The sequence below is a fragment of the Dysidea avara genome, chromosome 1 (genome assembly GCF_963678975.1).
Source record: "Dysidea avara chromosome 1, odDysAvar1.4, whole genome shotgun sequence".
Classification (NCBI taxonomy): domain Eukaryota; kingdom Metazoa; phylum Porifera; class Demospongiae; order Dictyoceratida; family Dysideidae; genus Dysidea; species Dysidea avara.
The window spans coordinates 45,805,541-45,831,857 of record NC_089272.1 but is presented as its reverse complement, the minus strand read 5'-3'; the positions used below and the strand labels follow the sequence as shown (position 1 = coordinate 45,831,857).

General features: G+C 38.4%; 1 protein-coding gene across 1 annotated transcript in view; it reads left to right on the top strand.

Moving 5' to 3' along the window:
• LOC136265747 (uncharacterized) overlaps positions 1-26,317 on the top strand; it is a 212,528-nt gene that overhangs the window by 18,023 nt on the left and 168,188 nt on the right. The window contains exons 4-5 of the mRNA XM_066060660.1: positions 6,974-7,108; positions 19,808-20,092. Of these exons, the coding sequence (XP_065916732.1) occupies positions 6,974-7,108; positions 19,808-20,092 (420 nt within the window). The remainder of the gene's footprint in view (positions 1-6,973; positions 7,109-19,807; positions 20,093-26,317) is intronic.

The window sequence follows — 26,317 nt, the reverse complement described above, 5'->3', positions numbered from 1 at the left end:
CCTTCCAAACAGTGGGCATAGTGGATTGGGATTTGGTCCACTGGGGTTGCAACCAGCGGCCATTCCAGAAGGCATCCCAGCCTTGTGTACCTGAAGCATCAGTGAAGAGTTCCATTTCTGGATTTGGTGTCCAGTGGTCATCTAAGATTAGGGATGTACCTGACCAAGTGGGTAGGAACTCCTGCCACCAGGCCAGGTCTCGCCGGGTTTCTTGTGTGATTAGTAACCGGTGGTGAAGGTGCTGAACTGTCATGCTGAGGTCGATCAGACGACATAAGAAAATTTGTCCAGCAGGGACAACCTTGCAGGCAAATGATAATTTGCCAATTAGTAACAGCAGTTGGCATTTTTTTCTCTTGCGTTTTTTGGAATCAGTGAAGGATTGAAGTTCAGTCAAAATGGCAGATTTTTGCTCCTCAGAAATGCTAGCAGTCATGGATGACGTGTCTATAACGATGCCTAAAAATGTTATCTGTGTGGTAGGGCATACCACCTTTTCCAGCTTAATGGGAACGTTGATGCGGTGGCACAGCTGGAGAATGGAGTCTAGGTTTTGTTGGCATTCAGGGGATCCTGGGGATCCAGCTGTTGGAAAATCATCTAAATAATGGAGGAGATGTCTAACATTGTAGTTATTCTGTAAAATCCGATGTATGGCAGATGCTAATCGATTAAATATGGATGGGGCGGAGTGCAAGCCAAATGGTAAGCAAGTATCCACATAGTAGTTACCGCGCCAAAAAATACCTAGTAGATTCCAATCTGCTGGTCTGACTGGAATTAGCCTAAAGGCATTTTTAAAGTCTATTTTACTCAATAAGGTACCTGGTCCAAGCTTATTAACTATGGAATATGCATCATCGACTGCACAGTAATTAAGAGTGTATGCAGAAGGATTTATGAAATCGTTAATACTGAAACCTACAGGTGCGGACAGGTGGTAGATGGTTCGCCACCGACCATCGTGCTTTGGCACAATGCCTAACCCTGAGCAGTGCAGATTAGGTAAGGGTGGAGCACTGAAAGGTCCTAGTATTCTAGTTTGAGTGCACTCTAAGTGGAGGGCATCATCCAAAATGGATGGGTTTACGAATGCTGATTGTAAATTGTTTGCGGTGTATGCAAAGTGTGGGCCCGTGTAACCAATGTTACACCCCTGTTGAATGTCAGATAAAAGCAGCAGTACAAAAGCCTTATCAGGGTGATGGCATAATTCGCACTCGAGAGTGAGTGGTCGTAGTGGGGTGCATGGACCCCACTTATGTATGGTGGGTAGAGGAATTCCCCACAAATAAGGTTGGGAAAGTGCACCGTGGGTGTGCACCTTTGCATTGTTCACAACTGTGGAGGTATTGACAGTTGGCACGTTGGCAAGTTCCTCAGTTGTTGAAATAATGGCAGAATCTTGCGAGTGATGGTGGTGGGAAGAGTGATTGTGGCTGGGAGGAAGTAGGATTGACTGGTTGGGAGTAAGTTGGATTGACTGTCCAGGGGGTAGTTGGGACAGTTCCGGGGTTTTGGAAGAGGGTTAGCTCTCCATCAAGAGGAGCTGAAGATGTACCAGGATGAAAGGGGCAACGGTCAGGGAAATGGTACATGCTGCCGCAATGCGGGCAAGGCCAGCATTCTGGTTGAGATTTGGGTATGGATAAGCATTCTACCCATGTATCCAGGTGACGTACATCCCAGCATAGCATGGGATAACTGGCAGCCAGGGTGCGGAATTTGATATCATAGGTCATCCAAGCTGCGAGGGGGAGGTGTAGGTTTAAAGAGGTTATGATGCGTTGGTAGCCAAACATTTCTAGTACTTGGGATGGCTTAGCTGAAAGAATGGTGGAGACATGCAAGTTCCAAGCCACCATCCATAAGGCAAAGGAATTGATTTTTTTGGAGTGGGTGGGGGTTGGGGCTAGATGAAGCTCACCGCTTTGAGATGACAACTGCAGTGTAAATGTTTGCATATGCTGCTGAGCATTGGGTGGATCACGCATGGAGAATATGGCATGGCTATTAAAATCTATGTACTCACCTGCTAGGATTCTAGTGCGTAGGCGTGCTGGTACAGGAGGGATTAGAGGAGGGGGATGTGTAGTTCCAAGAACAGCTGGTTCTTGAGTGTGTGGTTCTACCTGCTGGTTAAGGCTACCCAAAGACAGCTGGATCGGCGGGACATGATCTGAAGCTTCAGAAAGTCTATCCTCTTGTTCACTGATAGGTAAGTTGAGGTTGTATGTTGTGCCGGGAGTTGGGATTGTTACAGAAGTAGGGATTGTTATTTGTGAATGAGCAACTGGTGGTGCTGGGCTAGGGATGGTGACATGTGATTGAGTCAGTTGTGTGCCACTGGAAATTGTTCGAATTAGCATGTTGGTAAGTTGTTGTTGATGGAGGAGCTCTTGGTTGTTGACTGAGGACTGAGGAGATGAGTTGGAGCCTGCTGCTGGTTGAGAGGTGGGGTTCACTGTTGTTCCGGAAGTAGGGATGACGAGTTGTGCATGGAGGGCTGGTGGAGTAGTGCTAGCAATGGTAACTTGTGGCTGAGGTATTTGGGTGCCACCGGAGATCGCTTGAAGTAACAAGTTTGTAAGCTGTGGTTGTGGGAGCTGCTGTAATTGTGATGAAAGTAGACGAAGCGACTCAGCATTGGTCGTTGCAGCCGTGGTGTCATTGTGACTGGCGGTTGTGTTGGAATGTTGGGATGTCACTGTGGGAGTCACATTGGAAGCCTAACCAGTGACGGTTGGAGAGCCATCAGCGATCTGTGTTGACGCGGTAGCCTGCAGTTTAAAAGCATCATGGAGGCATTGTGATAACACGGCCTTATTTCCCGTATGGCGTAGGTTTCTGGAGTTCAATTCTTGTTGTATCGCTGCCATGGTGAGGGATCTGAGTTGCGCCAACAAAGCTGACAGCCAAGTTGATGGGGTATTGGGGTCAAAGGTTGCCTGAGAGTCAGCTCTAGTGATTCGACGAGTTTTTGGCATGATCAGTAGTTTGTGTAAGTAATTGTTTATAGCACTGTCGGGATCGTTGCTGAGTTACTGCAAGTTGATTGGTATAGCTATAGATTTAGGACAAGCAGAGTTGATATAGCTAGCGGGCTCACTAGTGTTACCGTCACGCCAAGTTGATAGTTAAATAGTGCAATATAATATCAATAATTAAAACAGTTAACTACACAGTGTTTGTGACTTAGCTGGTTTTGTATAGGAGCGGTAGATTCCAAGTTGATGATGAGAGGTTCCGCTGGCGTGGCTGATCGTTCACAGTCGACTGCTAAACTTTCTAGTTAGATCTCTAAGAGCTGAGGAACTGAAATTGAGCCCCAAACGCACAGATGACACAAGTGGACAAATTATGGTAAACACAACTCAGTTCCACTAATGTATGGGGAATGTGGAATTTAATTATGATGTGCACTTATGCAACCAGATGACAGATGGTGCTATAACTTGATCTCTGCTCCTGACCCACCACTCCAGGAAACTAGCCTGTTAACTTTTGTTTGTTGTTGATGGAACAAACTCCATTTTTAGCTTGAAACTATCTCTGAAGCACTGGTCATTTCCATTATTTCTAGTTTGGATGCTAAAAAGGCATCTGGTGTTGACGATATTCCTGTAAGGTTTGTTAAGACTCATCTACTTTCATGTGGAAGACTTGTTACTAGGGTTATTAACTACAGTATTATTTCTGGAACTTTTCCTGAATTTTGGAAATACGCGATAATTACTCCAATACAAAAGCCCAAAGATAATATGGAACTAACAAAATTTCAGTTTACCGGTGCTATCAAGGGTTTTGAAGTGGGTTGTTCATGATCAATTGGTTTCTTATCTGTTGAAGTTTAACTTATTGTCAGACAGACAGTCTGGTTTTTGCCCACAACACTCTACTCAGGATGTTTTAGTGCATGTCACTGACTGTTGGTGCAAGGCCATTGATGAGAGTAAATTTACTGCTGCTGCTTTCTTAGATGTGTCTAAATCTTTTGATTGTGTAAATCATTACATTCTACTGTCAAAGTTGGCTTGCTATGGAGTACTGGATGATTCTCTTGTGTGGTTTGCTAGTTATGTCATGCCATAGGCAGCGGGTGTGTTTTCAGGGATTAGTTTCTAACTGGGGTACGTTTCATGCTGGTGTGCCCCAGGGGTCCATTTTGGGCTCGTTGTTGTTCAGTATATATATGGACGATCTACCATCTGTTGTTCATGGCTCTCAACTAAATATGTATTGTGATGATATGGAGCTATATTGCTCTAGTGGTGACTTGCTCTCAGCACAATATGGTTTGCAGAGTGATACGGATTCTGCTGACTTTTGGTTGTGGACCAACCAGTTAAGTCTTAGTGTCGGGAAATCTCATGTAAGCTGATTGGCTCTCAACAGAAATTACGGGATAGTGATTTGCGTATTAATATCAGCAGAAAACAGTTTTCTCGAGTACCGTTTCTTAAATATCTTGGAGTTTACATTGATGAAAATTTAACTTGGCAGAAGCATACTCAATATGTTTATCAGAGGGTGCAGTCTAGGCTGCACTGTCTTTATCATTTGTGTCCCTTATCTAACGAGCTGCTGGGCAAGTTGTATTGTGCTTTTGTCCTTCCTTTACTGGACTATTGTGATGCTGTGTGGTCACCTTCGTCTATACAGTAAATTAAGAAGTTTGAATGTATTCATTCTAAGTTTTGTTCATTAATTCCAGCTACACAAAGTTTTTTGTGTCATACTTTGGCTGAACAAAGAAGATTTCATACTGCCATCATTGTTTATAGAACTCTTCATCAGCTCTCACCAGCTCAGAGAAACATTTAAGTACACTACAACCATTACCTCCCATGTTGGAAGAAACAGTTATCGCCTTTTTGTACCAAGAGTCAGACTTCATATGGAAGAATAGTTTTCACTATAAAGGGACACAGATTTGGAACTTATTGAACACCTCAATTTACACTGCAGCTACTCTTGGGACAATTTAAACACTTATATAAATCTCATTTTAGCTAATTTTTACTTGCATGTATGTTAATACGTATGTAATTATATTGTATGTTACAGTATGTATGGGCACTGCTGAAAAGCAGTAGTTTTCTACTGATGCAGTCTCCCCCCCCCCCCCCCCCCAAAAAAAAACAACCAACTCCATGTAGCAAATGCGAGATCGAGATACTCTAATAGAACAGTCACCCTAATAGAGCATTCAGTTTGTTTATGACTTACTCCATTATAGATTTCTATTACATTGCAAGCTATGCTGTATGGAGTCCAGCAGCAACCAGTTAATATTGTAGACAGTTAAGCTACAAGCATGTCACCCTGTAGAGAGATCAGCTAGAAGAAGTTACCTTGTAGAGAGTTCAGTTACAAAGAAACCACCATGTACAGAGTTCAGCTGTAAACAAATCACCTGTAGAGAGTTCAGCTACAAACAAGACACCATGTAGAGAGATCAGCTAGAAGAAGTTACTTTGTAGAGATGTCAGCTACAAAGAAACCACCATGCACAGAGTTCAGCAGCAAACAAATCACCTGTAGAGAGTTCAGCTAGAAACAAGTCAACCTGTAGAGAGATCAGCTAGAAACAAGTCACCCTGTAGAGAGATCAGCTAGAAGAGGTCATTTGTAGAGAGTTCAGCTACAAAGAAACCACCATGTAGAGAGTTCAGCTGCAAACAAATCACCTGTAGAGAGTTCAGCTACAAGCAAGACACCATGTAGAGAGATCAGCTAGAAGAAGTTACTTTGTAGAGAGTTTAGCTACAAAGAAATCATCATGTAGAGGATTCAGCTGCAAACAAATCACCCTGTAGAGAATTCAGCTACAAACAAATCACCCTGTAGAGAGTTCAGCTAGAAACAATCATCCTGTAGTGAGATCAGCTAGAAGGATCACCCTGTAGAGAGTTCAACTACAAACAAATCACCCTGCAGATAGTTCAGGTACAAACAAGTCACCCTGTAGAGAGATCAGCTAGAAACCAGTGACCTGGAAAGAGTTCAGCTACAAAACAAATTATCCTTTAGAGAGATAAGCCAGACAAAGTAACATTGTAGAGAGATCAGCTAGAAACCAGTGACCTGTAGAGAGTTCAGCTACAAAAACAAATTACCCTTTAGAGAGATAAGCCAGACAAAGTAACATTGTAGAGAGATCAGATAGAAACAAATCACACTGTAGAGAGTTGAGCTACAAAGAAACCACGCTGTTCATCTACAAGCAAATCACCCTGTAGAGACTTCAGTTACATATCAAGTCACCTAGCATAGAGAACAGCTGCGAATAAGTTATCCGTAGGGAATAATTGATATGTAATAAACGTATGTGTTATATATGTATAATTTGTATATTTACTGATAAAATTAGAAATAGTTAAAGGATTTAAAATCTTCTTCATCTTTTTCTTCTTCCTGTGATAAAGATAAAAGATAGGTTAAAAAAGTCCCAAAGCCAGCCATAGGCCAGCTTTGGGATATACAAATACAAAATGAAGTGAAATCTAATCCAAAACAGCCAAACTGTAAAAAAAAAAAAAAACCTACAGCCCTCAAAAAAGCTATGGTGAAAAAAGATGTGAAATCCAAGGTGGAGGCCAAGAAATGGCTGTGCTGAGAGGTTAATGGCAAAAAATTTAATAATGACAATTCAGGAGAATTTTGTGCCAAAACCAAGTGGCACCAAATTCACCTGAATTACCATTAATACAATTTTTACCATTAACCTACCATCACAGCCATTTCTTGGCCACCACCTTGGATTTCACGTATTTTTTTCACCATAGCCTTTTTGAGGGCCGCACTCTTTTTTTATGGCTTGGCTGTTTTGGATTAGATACAAAATTACACATTGGTAAATATATGTAACCATGTACATGCAGTCCTTTTTAAAGTGTAGGTGAATTTTAAAATGTATGTATAAATAAGTTGACTAGTATTTAATTAATGTATATGCTGTGTCTCACTTTAGTTCTACCCATTTGGTGTTTTGGAAAATGATACTACCTTTCCACAATTAAGCTACTATTATCAGTCTAGAAGATCTCCACCTATTGTATTAACTGAAACTGTTTTTATCTATGATCAGCCAACAAGGATAGTTTATGTATGTTGTATTTGTGTTAATTAAATGTAACAGGTTTGTAGTAACCTTCTTTGCAGGTCTGTAGTCGGATAGTGACTAATAATCATATTTTTTGACCAGTAATGTATAGCTGCATGCATAGTATACACATAATAGACTCTATATACATCATGTATAATTAAGTTCAAGATAAGTATGTAATGAAGACACATGATAGTGTGTTGTGTGGCCCAAGAAGCCAGCACACCACACTGTGGATATATCAAGACACAATAGTGTGTCGTGCAGCCCAAGAAGCTGATGCACCATACCGTGGGTACATTGACAGGAAGAAAGAAAATGTCATTTTCACATTTTTGTATCTCGGTGATCCCTTATTCCATTGGAACCAAAGTTGCTGCAGAGTAGCCTGCCAGTTAGGTAAGTTCACATTCTAAATGTGAAGGAAATCCCCCCAGCCATTTCAGAGATACGAGCAGCCAAAATTTTGAATTTTTTATCAGTATTTTTTCTTCTTTTTGCATGCTTTACAAAAATTGCTATAAAACACAAATGCATTATTCGATCACCTTACAATTTGGTATATACAAAAAGAGTCCAAAGGCGAATTCTAGTATCAAATTTGGTGTAACTCCGATAGAGAACAGAGTTCAGGATTTAAGATCAATTATTTGCATCAAACAAAATCGATTTGTTTTCAAGCCTACAGGGTAAACCACTTCATGGAATGAGTTGGAAATCAATTTGTGGATAGATCAACCATTGTAGGAGTGCCTTTTGGTGGTATGAAAGTAGGCTGTTGCTATTATTTTGGTAGTCAAGTGAATAAAAATAAAACTTAGACAAAAGGGGTCCTCAAACGAAAACTTAAAATAAAATAATAAAACACAATATCCTTGATCAGGAATTGAAACTAGGACCTCTGGTGTGTGAGCCCAGAGTCATAACCATTGTGCTACATGGCTCCCAGCTACCCAACTCCCTTAGTTTCCACCTTATATGTCTCTGAGTGGACTAACTTCTATAATTTCAGTATATTGAAGACAAAGGTGAAGAAGAAACCAAAGCTGAACCCAACCCTAGCCCTAACATTAATACTACTTGTCGCATCCCCTAAAATTGAATGCTCAGGGCAACCTACTAGATGCTTTCCCTAAAGTCCAATGACTACTAGACACATGCCCTAAAATTGAATACTCAGAAAAACTACTAGATGAGTGTCCTACATTGAATACCTGGAGCATAGCATACAACTAGTGTGCTTGATAGTGAGAGAAATCTAGTGGACTGTTGGGGAACAATAACCCTGACAATACTTTTTGGCTCCCAGAACATGCAATAGTAACTTTGTTGAAAGTAATCAAAGTAAGAGATACCACTTGAAAATGAAAGTGTGTAACAATTGTGTGATCAAGATTCATAAATAAAAATACCAATAATTTTCATACCTTCAAGGCAAACTGTTTAGAGCAATGATCTGAAAACCGGAATGTAACTGGAATAATCATCGTAGAACGTCCTCGCGGTAGTACAGAAGAATCAGATTACAAACCACAGAGTTATAATTCGAAAGCCAACTAAGTATGTATAGCTAATGCGAGATCAAGATACTCTTGCTAATAGAAAAGTCACCCTAATAGAGTATTCAGCTATGTTTATAACTTACTCCATTATAAAATTCTATTATCTTGCAAGTTATTCTGTAGAGAGTTCAGCTACAAACAGTTAATCTTATAGACAGCTCAGCTACAAGCAAATCACCCTATAGAGAGTTCAGCTACAAATATGTCACTGTAGAGATTCAGAACATTACAAGTCACTCTGAAGAGAGTTCGGCTATAAACAAGTCACCCTGTAGAGTATTCAGAAGTCACTCTGTAGAGAATGAAACAAATCACTGTGTAGAGACTAGAGAGTTGCGCTACAAAGAAACTACCCTGTAGATAGTTCATCTATACAAACAAGTTACCCTGTTGAGATCAGCTACAAACAAGTAACCCTGTAGAGAGTTCAAGCTACAAATAAGCTACAAGTAAGTCACTCTGTAGAGCGTTCAGCTATAAACAAGACACTCTGTAGAGAATTCTTCTGCAAACAAGTGACCATGTAGAGAGTTAAGCAACCAAAACACCATTGTGTAAGGAATTCAGCTATATGAACAAGTTTTAATTCTATAGAGAGATCAGCTAGAAACAAGAGAGAGCTCAGCTACAAACAGATCACCCTGTAGAAAGTTCAGCTAGAAGAAGTCACCTTGTAGAGAGTTCAGTTACAAAGAAACCACCCTATAGAGAGATCAGCTAAAAACAAATCACCCTGTAAAGAGATCAGCTAGAAGACATCACCTTGTAGAAAATTCAGCCACAAACGAATTACCCTGCAGAGAGTTCAGCTACAAAAATCACCCTGTAGAGAGATCACCTAGAAGAAGTCACCTTGTAGAGAGTTCAGCTACAAAGAAACCACCCTGTAGAAAGTTTAGCTAGCTACAAAGAATTTATCCTGTGGAAACAAGTTACCCTATACATAGATCAGTTAGAAATAGGTCACCCTGTAGAGAACTCAGTTGCAAACAAATCACCCTGTAGAGAGTTCAACTATGAACAGATCACCCTGTAAAGAGTTCAGCTAAAAAAAGTCATGCTGTAGAGAAATCAGAGAGAAACAAGTAACCTTGTAGAGAGATCAGCTAGAAGAAGTTACTTTGTAGAGAGTTCAGACACAAAAAAAGTTACCCTATAGAGAGATCAGCTACAAACAAATCACCCTGTGGAGAATTCAGCTGCAAATAAATCACCCTATAGAGATTTCAGTTACAAACAGATAGAGAGTTTAGCTAGAAGCAAGTCACACTGTACAGAAATCAGCTTCTTTGTAGTAGAGCCGCACAATTATATTGATTATACAATTAATCGATTGCACACACAATCACAATATGTAATAATTGCTTACTGATAAAACTATACCTGCAATGTACAACAGTCCAAGGAATGATTGTGTTAGGCCACTTGTTTCCTCAGCCACCAGCTTTGCTTTGACAACTGACTGCTGGACTAGTTGTGCCACTCAGTCATTTATTGGCATCACAATTCACTTCATTACTGACAATTTTCAGCTAAAATCTTTTGCACTGGTCAACGAAGAACTTCAGTCAACCACAATGCTGTAAACGTAGCAGCTACACTTGAAAAGGTGCTAGAAGAATGGAGAATAATGTGGCCTGTGTCACAACAGATAATGCTGTAAATATTGCTAATGCTGTTTGTGATGTACTTAGCTGGCTACATTTGGGATGCTTTGGTTATATCGCTGTTAAAAGCTGGCCTTAAGATTGGACAGGTGTAAGATGCTGTAGCAAGGTGCTCTCATTTGGTAACTTATTTCCATAAGTCTTCATGAGCTACTTATTTGCTAGAGGTAAAACACCAAGCCCTTGGTTTGGAGTTTTCTTCAAGAAGTTGAAACCAGATGGAACCCAACCCTTGTTGTGATTGGACAAGTGTTTGAACAGCAAAGTGCCATCTGTGCTACACTCATAGATAAAAAAGACTTGATTTGATGCCTCAAGATTCCAAGTTCAAGATTCTTGAAGGAGTTGCTACAATTATTAAGCCTTTCTGTCTTATGCATATCACCAGTCAAGTTTCTGGAGAAGAGTACGTGACCGTTTCTGCTGTTAAGCCATTGCTACATTATCTGATTAACACATTAAAAGAAGATCAATCTTCAAGTGATACTAGCACTAAAACAACTACCTTAGGAAATACCCAAGCAGGCACAAGTAATTGTGTGGTAGATGTTACCAAAAGTGCACAAAAAGCCATCTTGGAAAACCTTTCCATTAGATACCGAGGTTCTTTAGTCAACATGTTGCTGTATAGTGCTTCTTTTATGGATCCAAGATTTAAATCCTTACCTTTTGTTTCCATTGACTACAAAAGAGATTCACGCAAATGTAAAGCAACAGGCTATTGATTTGATGAGAAGTTCTAAGAGAAACTTGGAAACTAGTGACAAGGAAGATAGCTCAGGTACTGGCCCACCATGCAGGAAAAGCAAGCATCCTGATGAGACATGGAGCGTGATCTTAGGGCCAATGTTTAAGAAGGGAAGTGAGGATACTTGTAGTACATCTACTGATGATCAAGAAGTAGATAAAGAATTTCAAAAGTATTTACAGTAGCTGAAGAGCTGATCTTGATTAACGACAACCTATTGGAATGGTGGAAGGATAACCAGTTACATTACCCAGTGCTTTCAAAGATTTCTCAACAACTGCTGTGCATTCCAGCAACCAGTGTGCCATGCGAGAGGCTATTCTCCACGTCAGGAAACATTATAACACCAACGAGAGCTTCACTGGACCCTAACAATGCAAACATGTTGTGTTTCTTGGGACAAAACGTACCTGACAAGTAGTTTGTAGTTAAAACTCAACTATAGTGCTGTGTAAAAAAGTTTCACAAATTACAATGATTCTTAAACGTTTCGTTGTAAACACAGCTTCATCTTGTTATCTCTTCAGCTTGTGTACCTGTATGAAATAAAACATGTAAAGTAACAAAAGTTCACAATAATTCAAATTTTAAATGGCATGGCAATTAATTGCATTATCATGATTGTATAATTATTGACAATCACTGGCAATTGCAATCGTACCCACAATCGCACAGCTCTACTTTGCAGCTACTGTACAAAGAAGCTACCGAGTTCAGCTACAAGAAAGTCACCCAGTAGAGAATTCAGCTACACAGAAGTTACCTGTACAGTTCAGCTGCAAGCAAATTACAAGTTCAGTTGCAAACAGGCCATCCTGTAGAGAATTCAGCTATAAGCAAGTCACCCAGTAGAGAATTCAGCTTGAAACAAGTTACCTGTAGAGAGTTCATCTACAAACAAGTCCTCAGTAGGGAGTCCAGCTACAAAAAGTCACCTGTAGTGAGTTCAGCTACAAACAAGTCATCCAGTAAATTCAGCTACAAACACGTCACCTGTACATAGTGTAGATAGTTCAGCTACAAATACAGTAGGTCACCCAGTTGAGAGTTCAGTAGTCATTCAGTAGAGAATTCAGCTGCAGTACAAACAATTAAGTCGCCTGTACAGAGTTCAGCTACAAACAGGTCACCCCCATATAGAGTTCACCTATATACTATACAAACAAATCACCATCTAGAGAGCCATCTGCAAACAAGTCACACAGTAGAAAGTTCAGCAACAAACCACCCTGTAAAGTATTCAGTTAGAAACAAATCGCACTGTAGAGAAATCAGTTAGTAAAAACAAGAAACCCTGTAGAGAGATCAGCTCAAAACAAATTACTCTGCATAGAGATCAGGTATAGAAACAAGTCACCCTGTAGAGAGCTCAGCTCACAGGTCCAGCAACCAGAAGGGATGCACAAATCCAAGTGTGTTACTTTCTGCAGCTGACAACACCATGCCAGCTAATTAATAGTTATAACACAAGTCACAGCCTACTATTCTTATAGTAGACTGACTTCTTTGTGAGCTACATCTATTAATTGAAAGGCGTGAGATTGTTCACAGGCATGCGCAAGCCATGCTAGTTGTTCACTACGAAGGTTGTAGGCTTGCGTAAAGCCATGCCTCTTATAGAAACTATATAGGCATTGATCTGGTTTTAATATTGTTCAACAGTTGTTATCAGCCTATGACCACTCATGCAAATTCAAAACGTACTCAGAAGCTTGCCAAATGGATAAAGAATTATATCAACTGTTCAACAGTATTGCATTGCATTACAAAAGACCAACTAGCTAAGCATTTTAGTTTGTTTTAATGGAGGGAACCACCTTCACTAGGTTCACCAGCAATGGTTTCCCTGGCCTCAGACCCAAATGTAGCTGTGCCGCTGTTCCTCGTTATGTTGCTCTGCCATCACCACTACCAATAATATTAGTGTCCATCATGCAGGTAGCCAGTTAGTTTTGTACTGTATGAAGGAAACTGCACAATATAAACACATCTACACTCAACGTTCAACATAATAATACATACTCCATTGTGCTGCCGATGTTGGTGGTGGCTCATTGCTTGGGGTGCGCACTTGCTTTTGTGTGTGCTTATTACTGCAGCGGATACTGTACAATATGAACACATCTGCACTCAACATTGTTTTCCCAACATATATGTACTTGAAGTTACATCTGTTATGATGGTGTGCGTGGTCAGGGGTCTGGCCAGTGCATGCTTTGGGTGATGGATCATTGCTGGCATTGGTGGCATTGCGGAGCTCACTGTGTGATACTTACACTAGTAATTAATATTATGAAGATGAAGGGCAAAACTTTTATTGAGAATATCAATTGTGACAATGATTGGCATATCTTCTTGTGCTTGCTGCCATGCATTCTGCACTCTTATTGCTTCTCATTGCGCTGCCATTCTGTTATCTTATGGTTGATCACTACTATTCTATTTGTTTGTATGCACAAGCATTTGGGTCATTCCATGTCAAATCAACAAGTAATTTAGGGTCACCTCTCGGATTTTGATGAAACTCAGTATGTTTGTAGTACCTGTGATGCTTATAACTCATGCAAATTTTTAGTTCTATAAACCCCGTAGTTTCTGATTTATGACCACAAATATTTTGAATATTTCATGAAAAATTGGTCCATCTCTAGTTACAAAATCGACTGTAACTTCACACTGTGTAAATATTTTTAAACACAACTTTCACTGATGGAAGACTGTTGATCGACCTCCAGTGATCCCTAAATTATGGGATGTCTACTTATTTATGGTTCAAAAATACTTTATTGAAAACTTTAATCCTTTATATTTCAAAAAGGCTGTTTAAATTTCTTCGAATTTTTTGAATAATGATTGGGTCATGGTCTATGTTTGAGAAATTTTTTGTGGTGGGACCAGAATGGGCTGAAGGGATATAATGAATTGTGTTGTAGTGTGCAGTGGAATTTGTAGTCTATTGTTGCTGTATGGGAATGTACACCTCCAATAACCATTCATAACAAGGCCATGCCAAGTCTTCCTTACAGAGTGAAGGTGTCTAGGTACAGTGCAACCTGTATTAGTGGCCACCTGTATTGAAAGAACACATATGTGCTGAAGTTAATTTATATTTATTTAATTGGACATTAATGTATAGCACTAAAGCTTTGACCCTTTCTTGCAAATCAAAAAATGGTCCTTATTAGACAGGTGGACTTTAAATTACAAATCTGACCACCACACATCATGTGAATGTTGTACCATCTCTTCAGAAATATCTTTTTTATCAAGTTGAATCCCACTGTAGTGGAATTACCCCTATTTAAGTTGCATATGTGACTGCATAGTTATGTATAACAGAACTCCTCAAAAGGGATACCTGCACACATTGATAACCAAGACGTCTGTTTATATTCCCACTCTAGTGGTGCATATGCCTTTGAGCCAAGATACTTCTGTGGCCTCTGTAATATGAGCACTTTATTATGGTCCTAGAATGGAGGGCTTTTACCATATACATGCATTACTTGCACCTCAATATGTGAAATTAATTTATAATTACTTTATATTTGTGACCACTTTGAAGATCAAGACAAAAATTCATGCACATGCTCACGCAATAGGTAAACATGTTGACCACATTTTCATGTGTATTTAACACTTTCCTGTACTGATCTTCAAAGCGTAAATGCAACATAATTTGAAAAATCATTAATTTTAGTGATTGCAGTACTATAAATCATACATGAGGTGCAAGCAAGTGTTAATTATATAAAAAACGCTTGAATGCATCTACTGTACTGTATACAGTGTGACTCTTCTATTCCCTGGACCATTGATAAAGTGTTCATTTTTAAGAAACCACAGACTGAATTCTGTCATTTCTGAAGAGATGGTACCGCATTCACGTGTTGATGGATACATGGTGATCTCATTTTAAAGTCCACCTTCCAACAAGGACCATTTTTGGATTTGCTAGAAAGAATTGATGCTTTCGTGTTATACATCGATATCCAATTAAAGAAGTATAGATTAATTGCAGCACATAGGTGGTCTTTCAATACAGGTGGTCACTAATACAGGTTGCACTGTACCTAGACATTTTAACTCTGTAATACAAACTTGGAATGGCCTTGTTGTAAGTGGTTATTGGAGGTGTACACTCCCATACAGCATATACCTTATAGTAAAAACTTTGGCGGTAAAACTTTTTAGCTAATTTGGCAAATGGCATTCAATTCGCCAAAGTGCTTTTGCCAATTATTTGAGATGATTAAATGAGCACATTGAGTAACTAGATCTTGAGATGAAGGTCAGACAGCTCATACTACCATGCAATAAATATCGAGCTGAATTTGGAGATTTTCCTAGCAATGTGTTCCACTGTTGTAAGCACTCCTTGGAATAGCATTTCCAATCAGCTTCTCGTTCGCACATCAGCTAGTTACGAGTGGCTAGTTCATTTTCTCGCAATGGATTTGGCCAAATTTTTTGATATACATGATAGCCTCTGTTACTGGAGTTCACTGAAAAAGTAAATATGGTCGCTCTTGGCATTGCAGGAGATGGCGAAGCACGCCTTTGCTACCATGTTGTTAGATCAGTAGCTACAAAAGTACTGCTGCAACAACACTAGCTACCTATACACTTACTACACTACTTAACTGATGAGTTGACATCTTGTTGTTATCATTATGTACCATATAGCTACAGCAAAAAACTTTGACGGTAAAATCTTTGGCAAATATTATTTCAATTGCCAAAGTTTTTTCCATCATTTTTTTCAACAGAGGAGTTTTGTCACACTTTTTTACTGCCAAAGTTTTTTACTATACGGTAGGCTACAAATTCAACTGCACACCACAATATAATTCATTATATCTCTTTAGCCTATTCTGGTGCCACCACAACAATTTTATCAAACATAGACCATGACCCAATCATTATTCACAAAAAAATTCAAAGAATTTCAAACAGCCTTTTTGAAATATAAAGGATTAAAGTTTTCAATAAAGTATTTTTGAACCATAAATAAGTAGATATCCCATAATTTAGGGATCACTGGAAAGGTCAATCAACAGTCTTCCATCAGTGAAAGTTGTGTTTAAAAATATTTACACAGTGTGAAGTTACAGTCGATTTTGTAACTAGAGATGGACCAATTTTTCATGAAATATTCAAAATATTTGTGGTCATAAATCAGAAACTACGGGGTTTATAGAACTAAAATTTACATGAGTTATAAGCACCAAAGGTACTACAAACACACCAAGTTTTGTCAAAGTCCGAGAGGTGACCCTAAATTCCTTGTTGATTTGACATGGAATGACCCATTTGTAAGTGCCTTCATATACTCCCATTGTGCATCATGTAATAGTTGTATCATGTACCCAAGTGATTTGCCTGATATGTACACCCAAGCTCGAGGGCCGTTAGGCCCGAGAGTGTGGGTGTACATATCAGGCAAATCACGAGGGCACGTGATACAACTGATATGTACCATGTAGGCTAATAGCCTACTGTGGTGGGCAACTAATCACCCAAGCCAATACGAGGCAACCTACTGGATTTATTATATAGAGAGTCTTTTAAAATTCGATTATGGGTCAGCAGCAAGTAACGTTGCAGTTACGTTTGTTAACATAAATGGAAAAATCCTATGAATATCACGGAAACACTCAATTTTGTGATTTAACAAGTATTTCAAAGTTGCTACATCGTTTAACCACTGTTTACAATGTTTTCTAAACATCCAGAGGGGTAAGCTTTGCTGTAGAGTGGTTACCTCGTGATATAAAAAAAGTGGGCGTGGTATGTAATCAAACACGTGGACACGCGATTGTAAATTAACCATGACACTAGTTCTCACCTTAAACTTCCGTTTGTCAACTCATAGGGTGGTAAGGGTGTCGAATTGTCTTCGTATGAGTGCTGTAGAATGCAAAATCAGGTTCATGGTTTTTATCCCGTGAGTAATAATAAACTGCCACAATCGAATACTGCCAGGATTCTTATAAAAACAAACAATGTTACCTCATCAGATATATCAAGGCCATGGTACATTTAAATGTATCATGGCCAGCCATGGTTTATTTTAAATGTACCATAGCCAGCCATGGTTTAACTTAAATGTACCATGGCCAGCCAGGGTTTATAAGATATGTACCCTGAAATTTGGCTTTGAAGTTAGGTGGTTTCATGGTACATTCATAGTTAACCACCTATACGCTATGTTACATTGTACACAATAAGCAATGTTACATTGTCTTACTGATTATTGATTTAATATCATTGTGTATACTATACACTTGTTACTGATACTTTGCAGTGCTGTCACCATAGCAATTAGTGTATGCTTGCTACATATACATTTATACTTTAGTTATTTTTGCATATTTTATCATTTTCTTTCTGTGTGTATGCATTATAAAGTGTTTATCCAACTACTTTGGGGGAAATTGGGAGCATATTGCTGAATAATTAAAGTAAATATATACCCAGTCCATAATAACTGTAAGTATTATCACTGACTGCTAAATGTCATTAAAATTGATGTGTCGCGACTAAATGTGCTGATCTTTGTTGCAATTTTGCTGCTGAATGTTACTGTTGCTGAATGTCATAAAGTTTGTACGTGGTAAAGTCTGTGTAGTGATTGTTGCAATGTTTAGGTGTTTGTAATGTTGCTTACAGCTGAATGTGCGTGAAGCAGAGGGCAGTTATACATGTGCGCAAGTGTTTGCAATGAGCATATGCAGTGTTGTAATGTCGAGTGCTAGTAATGTTGGGTGTCAGTACTGTTGGGTGTAAGTAATGCTGGATGTACTATGTAGTAAGTAATGTTAACTATGACAGTGATAACACATTTACATTTTCTACCCGAGCTGATGTGTCCTACCTCAGCTGCCTTACCTCCCCCAAAGAGTTGTACGTATATGTACATATGTATGCGTGTCTGTATAGTGATGTGTTGTTGTAATATGTTGTGGTCGCATGCCGTAATGTTATAGAGCTTGGTGCAGTGGAAGGGTGGTATGTGTAGGAAAGCAGTAATCTGTCGTTGTATGCATATCTGTATGTACTCAACGTAGCATGTTAATACATAATAATGTAAGAACTTGAATGTGGTAATCCAGTGATCATTTGGGCAATGCATAAACTGAATACCATTTGAATACCCTTTGACTAATATTTTAAACTGTAAAGTGTTGGTTGTAGGCCAGATACTTCCTTTTTAAAACTAGTATTTAAAAAAAAGTTAATTTAAAAATGAAGTTGGGACCTATGCAATAAAAAGTAGTGAAACAAGAGATGAATGATGGTATTACAGCATAGCTCGGTTTGGAAAGTCCCTATTTTGGCCTTGAGCAAAATTATAGCTAATGTGCCAAAGTAGGGACTTTCCCATCAAACTATGCTGTAATACCATCATTCATCTCTTGTTTCACTACTTTTATTGCATAGATCCTTACTTCATTTTTAAATTAACAAATTTTTAAAATACTAGTTTGTTTAGTTTTTTTGCTGTATCACAGCTAGCTAGTTACAGCTTATTAAAGTACATGTACATACTGTGCCAAAATTGGAAGCACATAGGCCCAGTGTGCATAGCTTACCTTTGATCGTAGTAGCAGTGGTGCTCAGATCTATGACCTGTCTCAGTGCAATGATCCACGTTCTATTCACCCTGGCTGGAAGTTGTTCGAATGAACAGGCCCTTTCAGTTGTCTGGAGCTTAGTCTCAACTAACATAATACAATTTCCACTTGAGTACTATCCAATCACATAAATCACTCGCTGATCTCGCTGTCTGACACTGAGTCAGTGTGTTCAGAGGAGTAAGCCGTCGAGTATCAGTTCGTCTCAAATCTCTTCGTCGATTGCAGTCCAGGTGTTGGCAAAAGTCGAAGTGATAACTCAGCAGCCTTAATGTTTTTCACGTGCAACACTTGAAATTATAAGCGCCCCATTCTTTCAGCAGCATAAGTGCTTTCTAGAATAATTTTGAGGTGTCTACAGAAAAGTGTTGATACAAAAAAATAATGCCTCGGTATGGTTTCGATGCTTGAAGAAGAAGACAACCAACCTGATTGAAGATAAAAGGAAAGACAAGGCGCACAGGGTGTACACTTGTCGGAACCCCAAAAGGCACATTCCACTGGTGAGTTTGTTGTTGTGTCGTAAAACGGTGACCGTGCGCTACTTCATTTGGACTCTAGGCTTGCGACTGTGGTCAGGCATTGAGTGAAGCAGTGAAACTAAAATTGGAGTTTTTGCGATTATGTACTATACTAGTACTATTCTGTAAAGGTGACTTTCACCATGTAAAATGTCTGTAGGATGATTTTTAAAGGCAGAATTTTGGGTGGCGTGCAAAACATTCATCGTGATCCCTACTTTAATGGTACGACCGTACCATTTAATATTTTGTGCCAGGTTAATGCTTTTATCATTCATGGTATGTTTTGTGGTCACCCGTAAGCAATCAACAAACTACTTACGTAGAAATAATAAGTATTACTGTATTATTACCCACAGCAGTAGTGTGATGTGATGTCTTTTGGATAAATTTGATTAGATGTATTTAATACTGGCCAGAAAGTATCCGGATTCACAAAACTGCATGACATAGTAAAGTCTTACAAATTTATATAAACCATAAAATTGTTTATTTCAAATCTTTTAACTATAGATTACTGTAAGTTTATACATTTTATGTTGTAAACAATTATCTTGCACTTAGATAAATGAAAATGGAGTTCTTAGCTTTGACAGCCACTATTATGTGCAAACTCCACTTCAGTTTCCATTGAGAGGAGATGAAAAAATCATTGCACCATTCTGGGCTGCTGTTGACATCAGAGGAAGTGGCCAAGTTTTTTATCGGCAAAGTGTTGAACCAAGTTTGCTGTCTAGAGCAAATAGTGAGATAAGATCAGCTTTTCCTATGTATCAGAATGTGACAGTATGGAGTATTTTAATTGCTACGTGGTATAAAGTTGGATACTACTATCAGAACTTTCAAAAGGTAAGTACAGTATGCTAGTAAATTACACCTATGTATATATGTACATAAGGTTGCATGTGTAGCTATTAAGCAATAAGAGTATAAGAAGTAATTACGCTGTATGTACGTAAAAGCTGTTGTTAAAAGTTCAACCATAACATTAAAGTAACTATGTTAAACAAATTAGATCCTGTAGTTATTGTTTAATTCCATTTATAATAGTTAGACGTCAAGAGCCAGGGTTCTACGGGATTTAGAAAAGTTGAAGGCCCTGGGCTGTAGCGCCTGAGTGAAGTGAGGGTGCTACTAAAGACCTGAGGGTTTTCTAAATCCCGTAGAAACCAGTGGTTCTTGGTAGGGACCCGCCGATTATGCTCATTATTTTACCTATTATGCTATGCTGCACTGCTCAAAAATTTACCTATTATGTTTAAATTAATGCTCAATATTTACCTATTATGCTCAAATTATGCTCAATATTTTTACCTCAGTTCCCATGTTTTTCTAATAATTTTGCACTTTATGGAAAAGCAGTAAGTGGTTGAAGCACAGACTGTAAATCCTTGCTTGTCAAAATGCATATCACAGAAAAGATCGATATACTCTAATAGAACAGTCAGCTACCTGATAATTTTATTAGAGTTACTGACTGTTCTATTAGAGTATATCGATCTTTTTGTCGGATATGCATTTTGATAAGCAAGAATTTATAGCATTGCACAAATTTTCTCCCTATTATGCTAGCATTATGCTCAATGCTTCCAGGCACCTATTATGCTCATTATTATGCCAGCATAATCGGCGGGTCCCTAGTTCTTGGTGTCTAACTTATTTAAACTACAACTCGTTAGTGTATTTTGAGTTGACAGTTGCTTGTAAATGAGAAATGTATCGCTAAGTACTATAAACAAGTGCTCTATACCTCCCTACATGGCAAGACCTCAGCGTGGCTGTTGCTACTCATGTAAATACTCATGCATTGCCAATGTTACAGGCACGTGCTATGTCTCGAAGTACTGGACTATTACAACTCATTGTTGCTGTTGTTTTGCCTTGACAGCTGCTTGTAAACAAGAAATGTAGTGTTGATTAGTACAAAAAAGCCTGTTATACCTCCCAGCACGGCTGTTACTAGCCATTTAAATACCCATGCATTTCCAATGTTACAGACATGTAATTATCGTGTTTCATATAACCTCAGAGCGTGACATCTATCGGACATGAGCGTGACACTATGGGATTTAGAGACCACATTTTCAGCCAATCAAATTTCAGTATCAAACTTGTTGTAGTCTAATCTGTAGTAAAATTCAATTTAATGTGGTTCAATTACATTATATTGAGTAATATGAAATATGCAATTTGGCTGGCATGAAATTAATAATCTATACCAAAACAGCCAAGCTGTGAAAAAGGATGCAGCCCCCAAAAATGACAGGGTGATAAAATATGTAAAATCCAAGGTGTTAGCCAACAAATGGCTATGATGGTAGGTCAATGGCAAATATTTAATAGCACAATTCAGGTGAATTTGTGTTGCCTTTTCCTTCAGTTGAATTGAACCAACCATCACAGCCATTTCTTGGCTGCCACCTTGTATTTCACATCTTTTTTTACCCAGAAGCTGCATCCTTTTTCACAGCTTGGTTGTTTTGGTATAGACTATAGATATCACTTTATTTTGTATTTGTATATAGGGACACGTCTATCATGCTGGAATAATTTCAGGAATAATAGGTACATGTAGTTGAAAGAATTTAGGAATGTTCCAGATAATTGGATGGGTTCTAGGAATAATTAGTGCAAAATTATAAGTTTTTCTTCTAGTATAATGTAAAAATCTTTTGGATGCAACACTGAAACAGTGCTAGCATAATAACGGTTGAAAAAATCGAGATATTCTAATAGAGCAGTCACTTACTCTAATAGAGCAATCAACTACCAGTGCATAATTCTAATATAGCAGTCATTTGTATAAAAACTCTCACTAATATGCAAGTTTTTGCACAAATTCCAGTAATAATTTTGGGAATAATTGGTAAATTTAAAAGAATTGCCAGAAAGAATAATTGGAAGCTCAAAATGCACAATAGACTTGTACCTATTTGTATATACCAAAGCTGGCCTGTAGCCAGCTTTGGAACTTCCATTAAAGTTTTTTGCTATTAACCTATATACCACCACAGCCATTTCTTGGCTACCACCTTGAATTTCACATCTTTTTCACCTGGCTTTTTTTCTAGGCCTGCACCCTTTATTCACAGCTTGGCTGTTTTGGTACAGATATCACCGCTGTTTGTATTTGTGGCAAACTTTGGCGCTTCCTTTACTTAACTGTCTTTTTCTTTACTACAGAAAGCAGGAAGAGATCAAGAGCTGAATTTCCTCTGACGTTGTGCTTATAACCATGCAATTAAAAAAATTAATACTGTATTAACACACTCTCTCCTTCAGGTTGGCTGGCTTGCAGCAGAAATCTCTACAAGATAACTTGTTTGTGGCTTTGTAGCTGATCTCTTTACAGGGTGACTTGTTTGAAGTTGACCTCCTGACAGGATGACTTCTAATGCAACTGAAATCTCTACAGGTTGATTTGTTTGTAGTTGAACTCTCTACAAGGAGACTTCTAATGTATTTTAAGGGTGACTTGTTGTAACTGAACTCTTTACATGGAGACTTTTATGTAATGAATTATCTACTGGGTGAATTGTTTGTAGCTGAACTCTCTGCAAGGTGATTTGTTTGTAACTGAACTATCTACATGGTGACTACAGGTAGATTGTAGCAGAGCTCTCTACAGGGTGACTTCTAACGTAGCTGAACTCTCTACAGAGTGAATTTTTTGCAGCTGAACTCTCTACATCTAGCTGAACTCTCTACATGGTGACTAGATTGTACAGTAGCTGAACTATCTACATGGTGACTGGATTGTAGCAGAACTCTCTATAGGGTGACTATTTCTGTATCTAAAATCTAAGCAGGGTGGCTTGCAACAGACTAAGATTCTGTGCAAGGTAACTTGCGATATAGACATGTTGCTATCTGCTTTAAGGCATGCATGGTATTCTATAAAACCATGTGTGCACATTTAAGAGCAAAACAATGTATATGTTCTATGTTAGGAAATTTTAAAATACTATCACAAAGGAATTGTACTGAAAGATAAAAGTATTGGTACTACAAAGTAAGTTAGTTCAGTACATCACATACTTGTAGGTTTTTGCAATAGAACACTTGATACTTTTGCCCTACAAAACTGACTTTAGAACACATTTTTACTCACTTTTCTTCCTATGTATCTATACAAATGCAATGATGATTACTGATGACAGACTTGTAAATGTATTGTATTGCATGTTTTATCAAACAGTACAGTTTGCATCAAAAGTGACACGTACCGCCAAAAATACTGCCTTTAAAAACCAGCTTAGAAACTTCTTATGTGACGAAAATCACCTTTACGGAATAATATTAGTCCATCTAACATCAAATGTAGCATTAAAAATAAGAAAATGCTTACTGGCAGCCAGATATAGAATTTTTAAAAGACCTCCAAACCTTGAAATTTTGCCTCACTCACTCACTCACTGCCTGACCACAGTTGCAAGCCTAGAGCCTAAACGAAGCAGCACACGGTCACCATTTTACCCCACAACAACAAACTTACCAGTGGGATGTGCCTTTTGGGGTTCCGACAAGTGTACTCCTTGTACGCCTTGTCTTTTCTTTTATCTTCAATCAGGCTACTTGTCTTCTTCATCCAATGAAACCATATCAAGGCGTGTATCAACACTTTCTTTAACCAGCATTATAATAGACACCACAAAATTATTTAAGGCACTTAGACTACACTACTGTACGGAGGTTCCGGTACTCCACGATAGGTCACAAGATCACGCCCATTCTTTATTCTAGTACGTATTATCAATCTATCGATTGAGACCACGATGACACACCCCTTTTATGCTGTATTTGTGACCACAAACCTTCAAGTTGGTAGGCTGATTCGAGATACTCTAGTCTAATAATCAATTGAAAACACGATGACCACACCCCTTTTGGGCAAGCACACATGACTCGAGATACTCTAATACAGCAGTCGCCCTAATAGAACAGTCACATGTTTATAGCTAGCTATATGCTTTAACAAAAAAACTAAACAAACTAGTTTATTAAAAATATTATAAATTTAAAAATGAAGCAGGACACAAGTGATAAAAGTAGTGAAACAAGAGATGAACAATGGTAGCTACTACAGCATAGCTAAGTGGAAAATCCCTACTTTGGCATTGAACACAAAATAATTGTTATACCATGCCAAAGTAGGTATTTCCCACTGAGCTACACTGTAATAGCTACCATTGTTCATCTCTTGTTTCACTACTTTTTATCGCTTGGATCCCTACTTCATTTTTAAATTTATAATGTTTGATATACTAGTTCAACGTAATTTTGGTAATACTCTAATAGAGCATACATTTTTGAGGACTTCTAATAAAACACACATACAGTAGAATGTCCTTGAAACTCCTCATTGAAATTATAAACTTTTACTAGTAAGCAGATTTAAATTAAAATTTTCATCTGTAAGTAAAAATTAAATAAAATGAACAATGAACAGCCACAATACCAGTGACTTAGTAGCTAAGGATGTGGGCTTGTACCTAGGAATGTGCAATTCTACTGCAGCTTACATCACAAATACCAAAGAATCTAATCACAACAATGGTACTTTGGCAATTCCACTGAGTTACTGTCTATAGGCAATTGATTTTAGGCTCAACTATGGAGATGATATTTCTACAGGCATATACAGTATTAGAGACAAATGTTAACTATAAAATTGTCCCTTGTTTATACACCCTGATTCAAAAAGAATTAATGCTGCTTTCATTTCAACTCTGTAGTTGTGCACCAATGATTTATTTAATTGGAAATGCTGCAATTAGATTTTTTTCAGTGACGGTGGCATAAACCCTTAATTTCTAGACGGAACAGACTCTTTTTCATGGTGCTTATATATAGATTCCTAAATGGAGGTCAATAACACCAGACTAACTGTGGTCAGGCGAGCAGTCTGACAAGCAGGAGGCAGACTAAAAGTCAAATTTTAACATTTTTAAAGTCTGTATTCAGCCACCAAAGTCTGTATTCATTTTTAAAGTCTGTATTCAGTCTGTCTATAAATTAAATCCAATGGTTTTGCTCTTACTGGTTGGGTTGACTGGTCAGCCAGAGCAGTCAGGCTATCAGGCTTGTTTGATTGGTTGTACTACTGGCCAGAATGAGCGATTACTCACTCAAAGTACATAGGCTATCAGCCTGCAAAATAGGCCTGGCAGTTCTATAGCTACCTGATATAGAACTGTGGTCTATTAAAGTGTTCTATAACTGTCCAATCAAGACTCACGGTAGTGAGTCGCGTGGTCAAGAAACTACAAAGCGCACGCCCATATAAAAGACGCGCGGCCACTACTGTGAGTTATTTACGTGTAGGGTCGGTTTTGCAATATTACTCCAATATCTCTCAATAGATTTGTATGGGGTTACACAATAAAACAAAATTTAAGAGTCATCATCATCATTGTCTTGCGACCTCGCTAAAATATGAATAGGCGTATTTACGCATATTTCACTTTTTTTTCTCTACCCTATGTTACACCTACCGTCACGTTATACCTGCCAACTTACCCTTCTTTGTGCAGTCCATCCAGCACTGACACTATCTAATTCTGGTTTGTCCATACGCGTATTTTCTTCGATCAAACCTCTAAACCCTACAATAACTTTTAAAGACATGATGTGGACATAAGCCCTAATGTCTGATAAACAAGTTGTAAAAGCATGTAGAACCGTAAGTTCCCTAGGGAAGGTGCTTTAAGCAGAAATCTTTTAAACTCCATTTAGTGCCACGTCTCATGCATGCGTTGGTAATTGGCAGATGTCTTATAAACAAAGTGTGAAAGCGTCAAGAATGTAGCGTCACTAGAGAAGGGTTCCAAGCATTCTTGTTGCCACACCACACATGGTGTATTAAAATAACTTGTGTGTTCTGGTGGTGCTCAAGCCAGCTTGTTACATAGTATTACCCACCCTAACAGCAAGTAGTCACTCCCATTGTGGCTTTCATCATGCATGTCACTTAATTAATACACATGTTACATAATAAAATATATCACATTAATTGTTTGTGACATTAACAATAAAATTCTGACAATAAAATGGGTTAGTTAGTCCCATCACAAC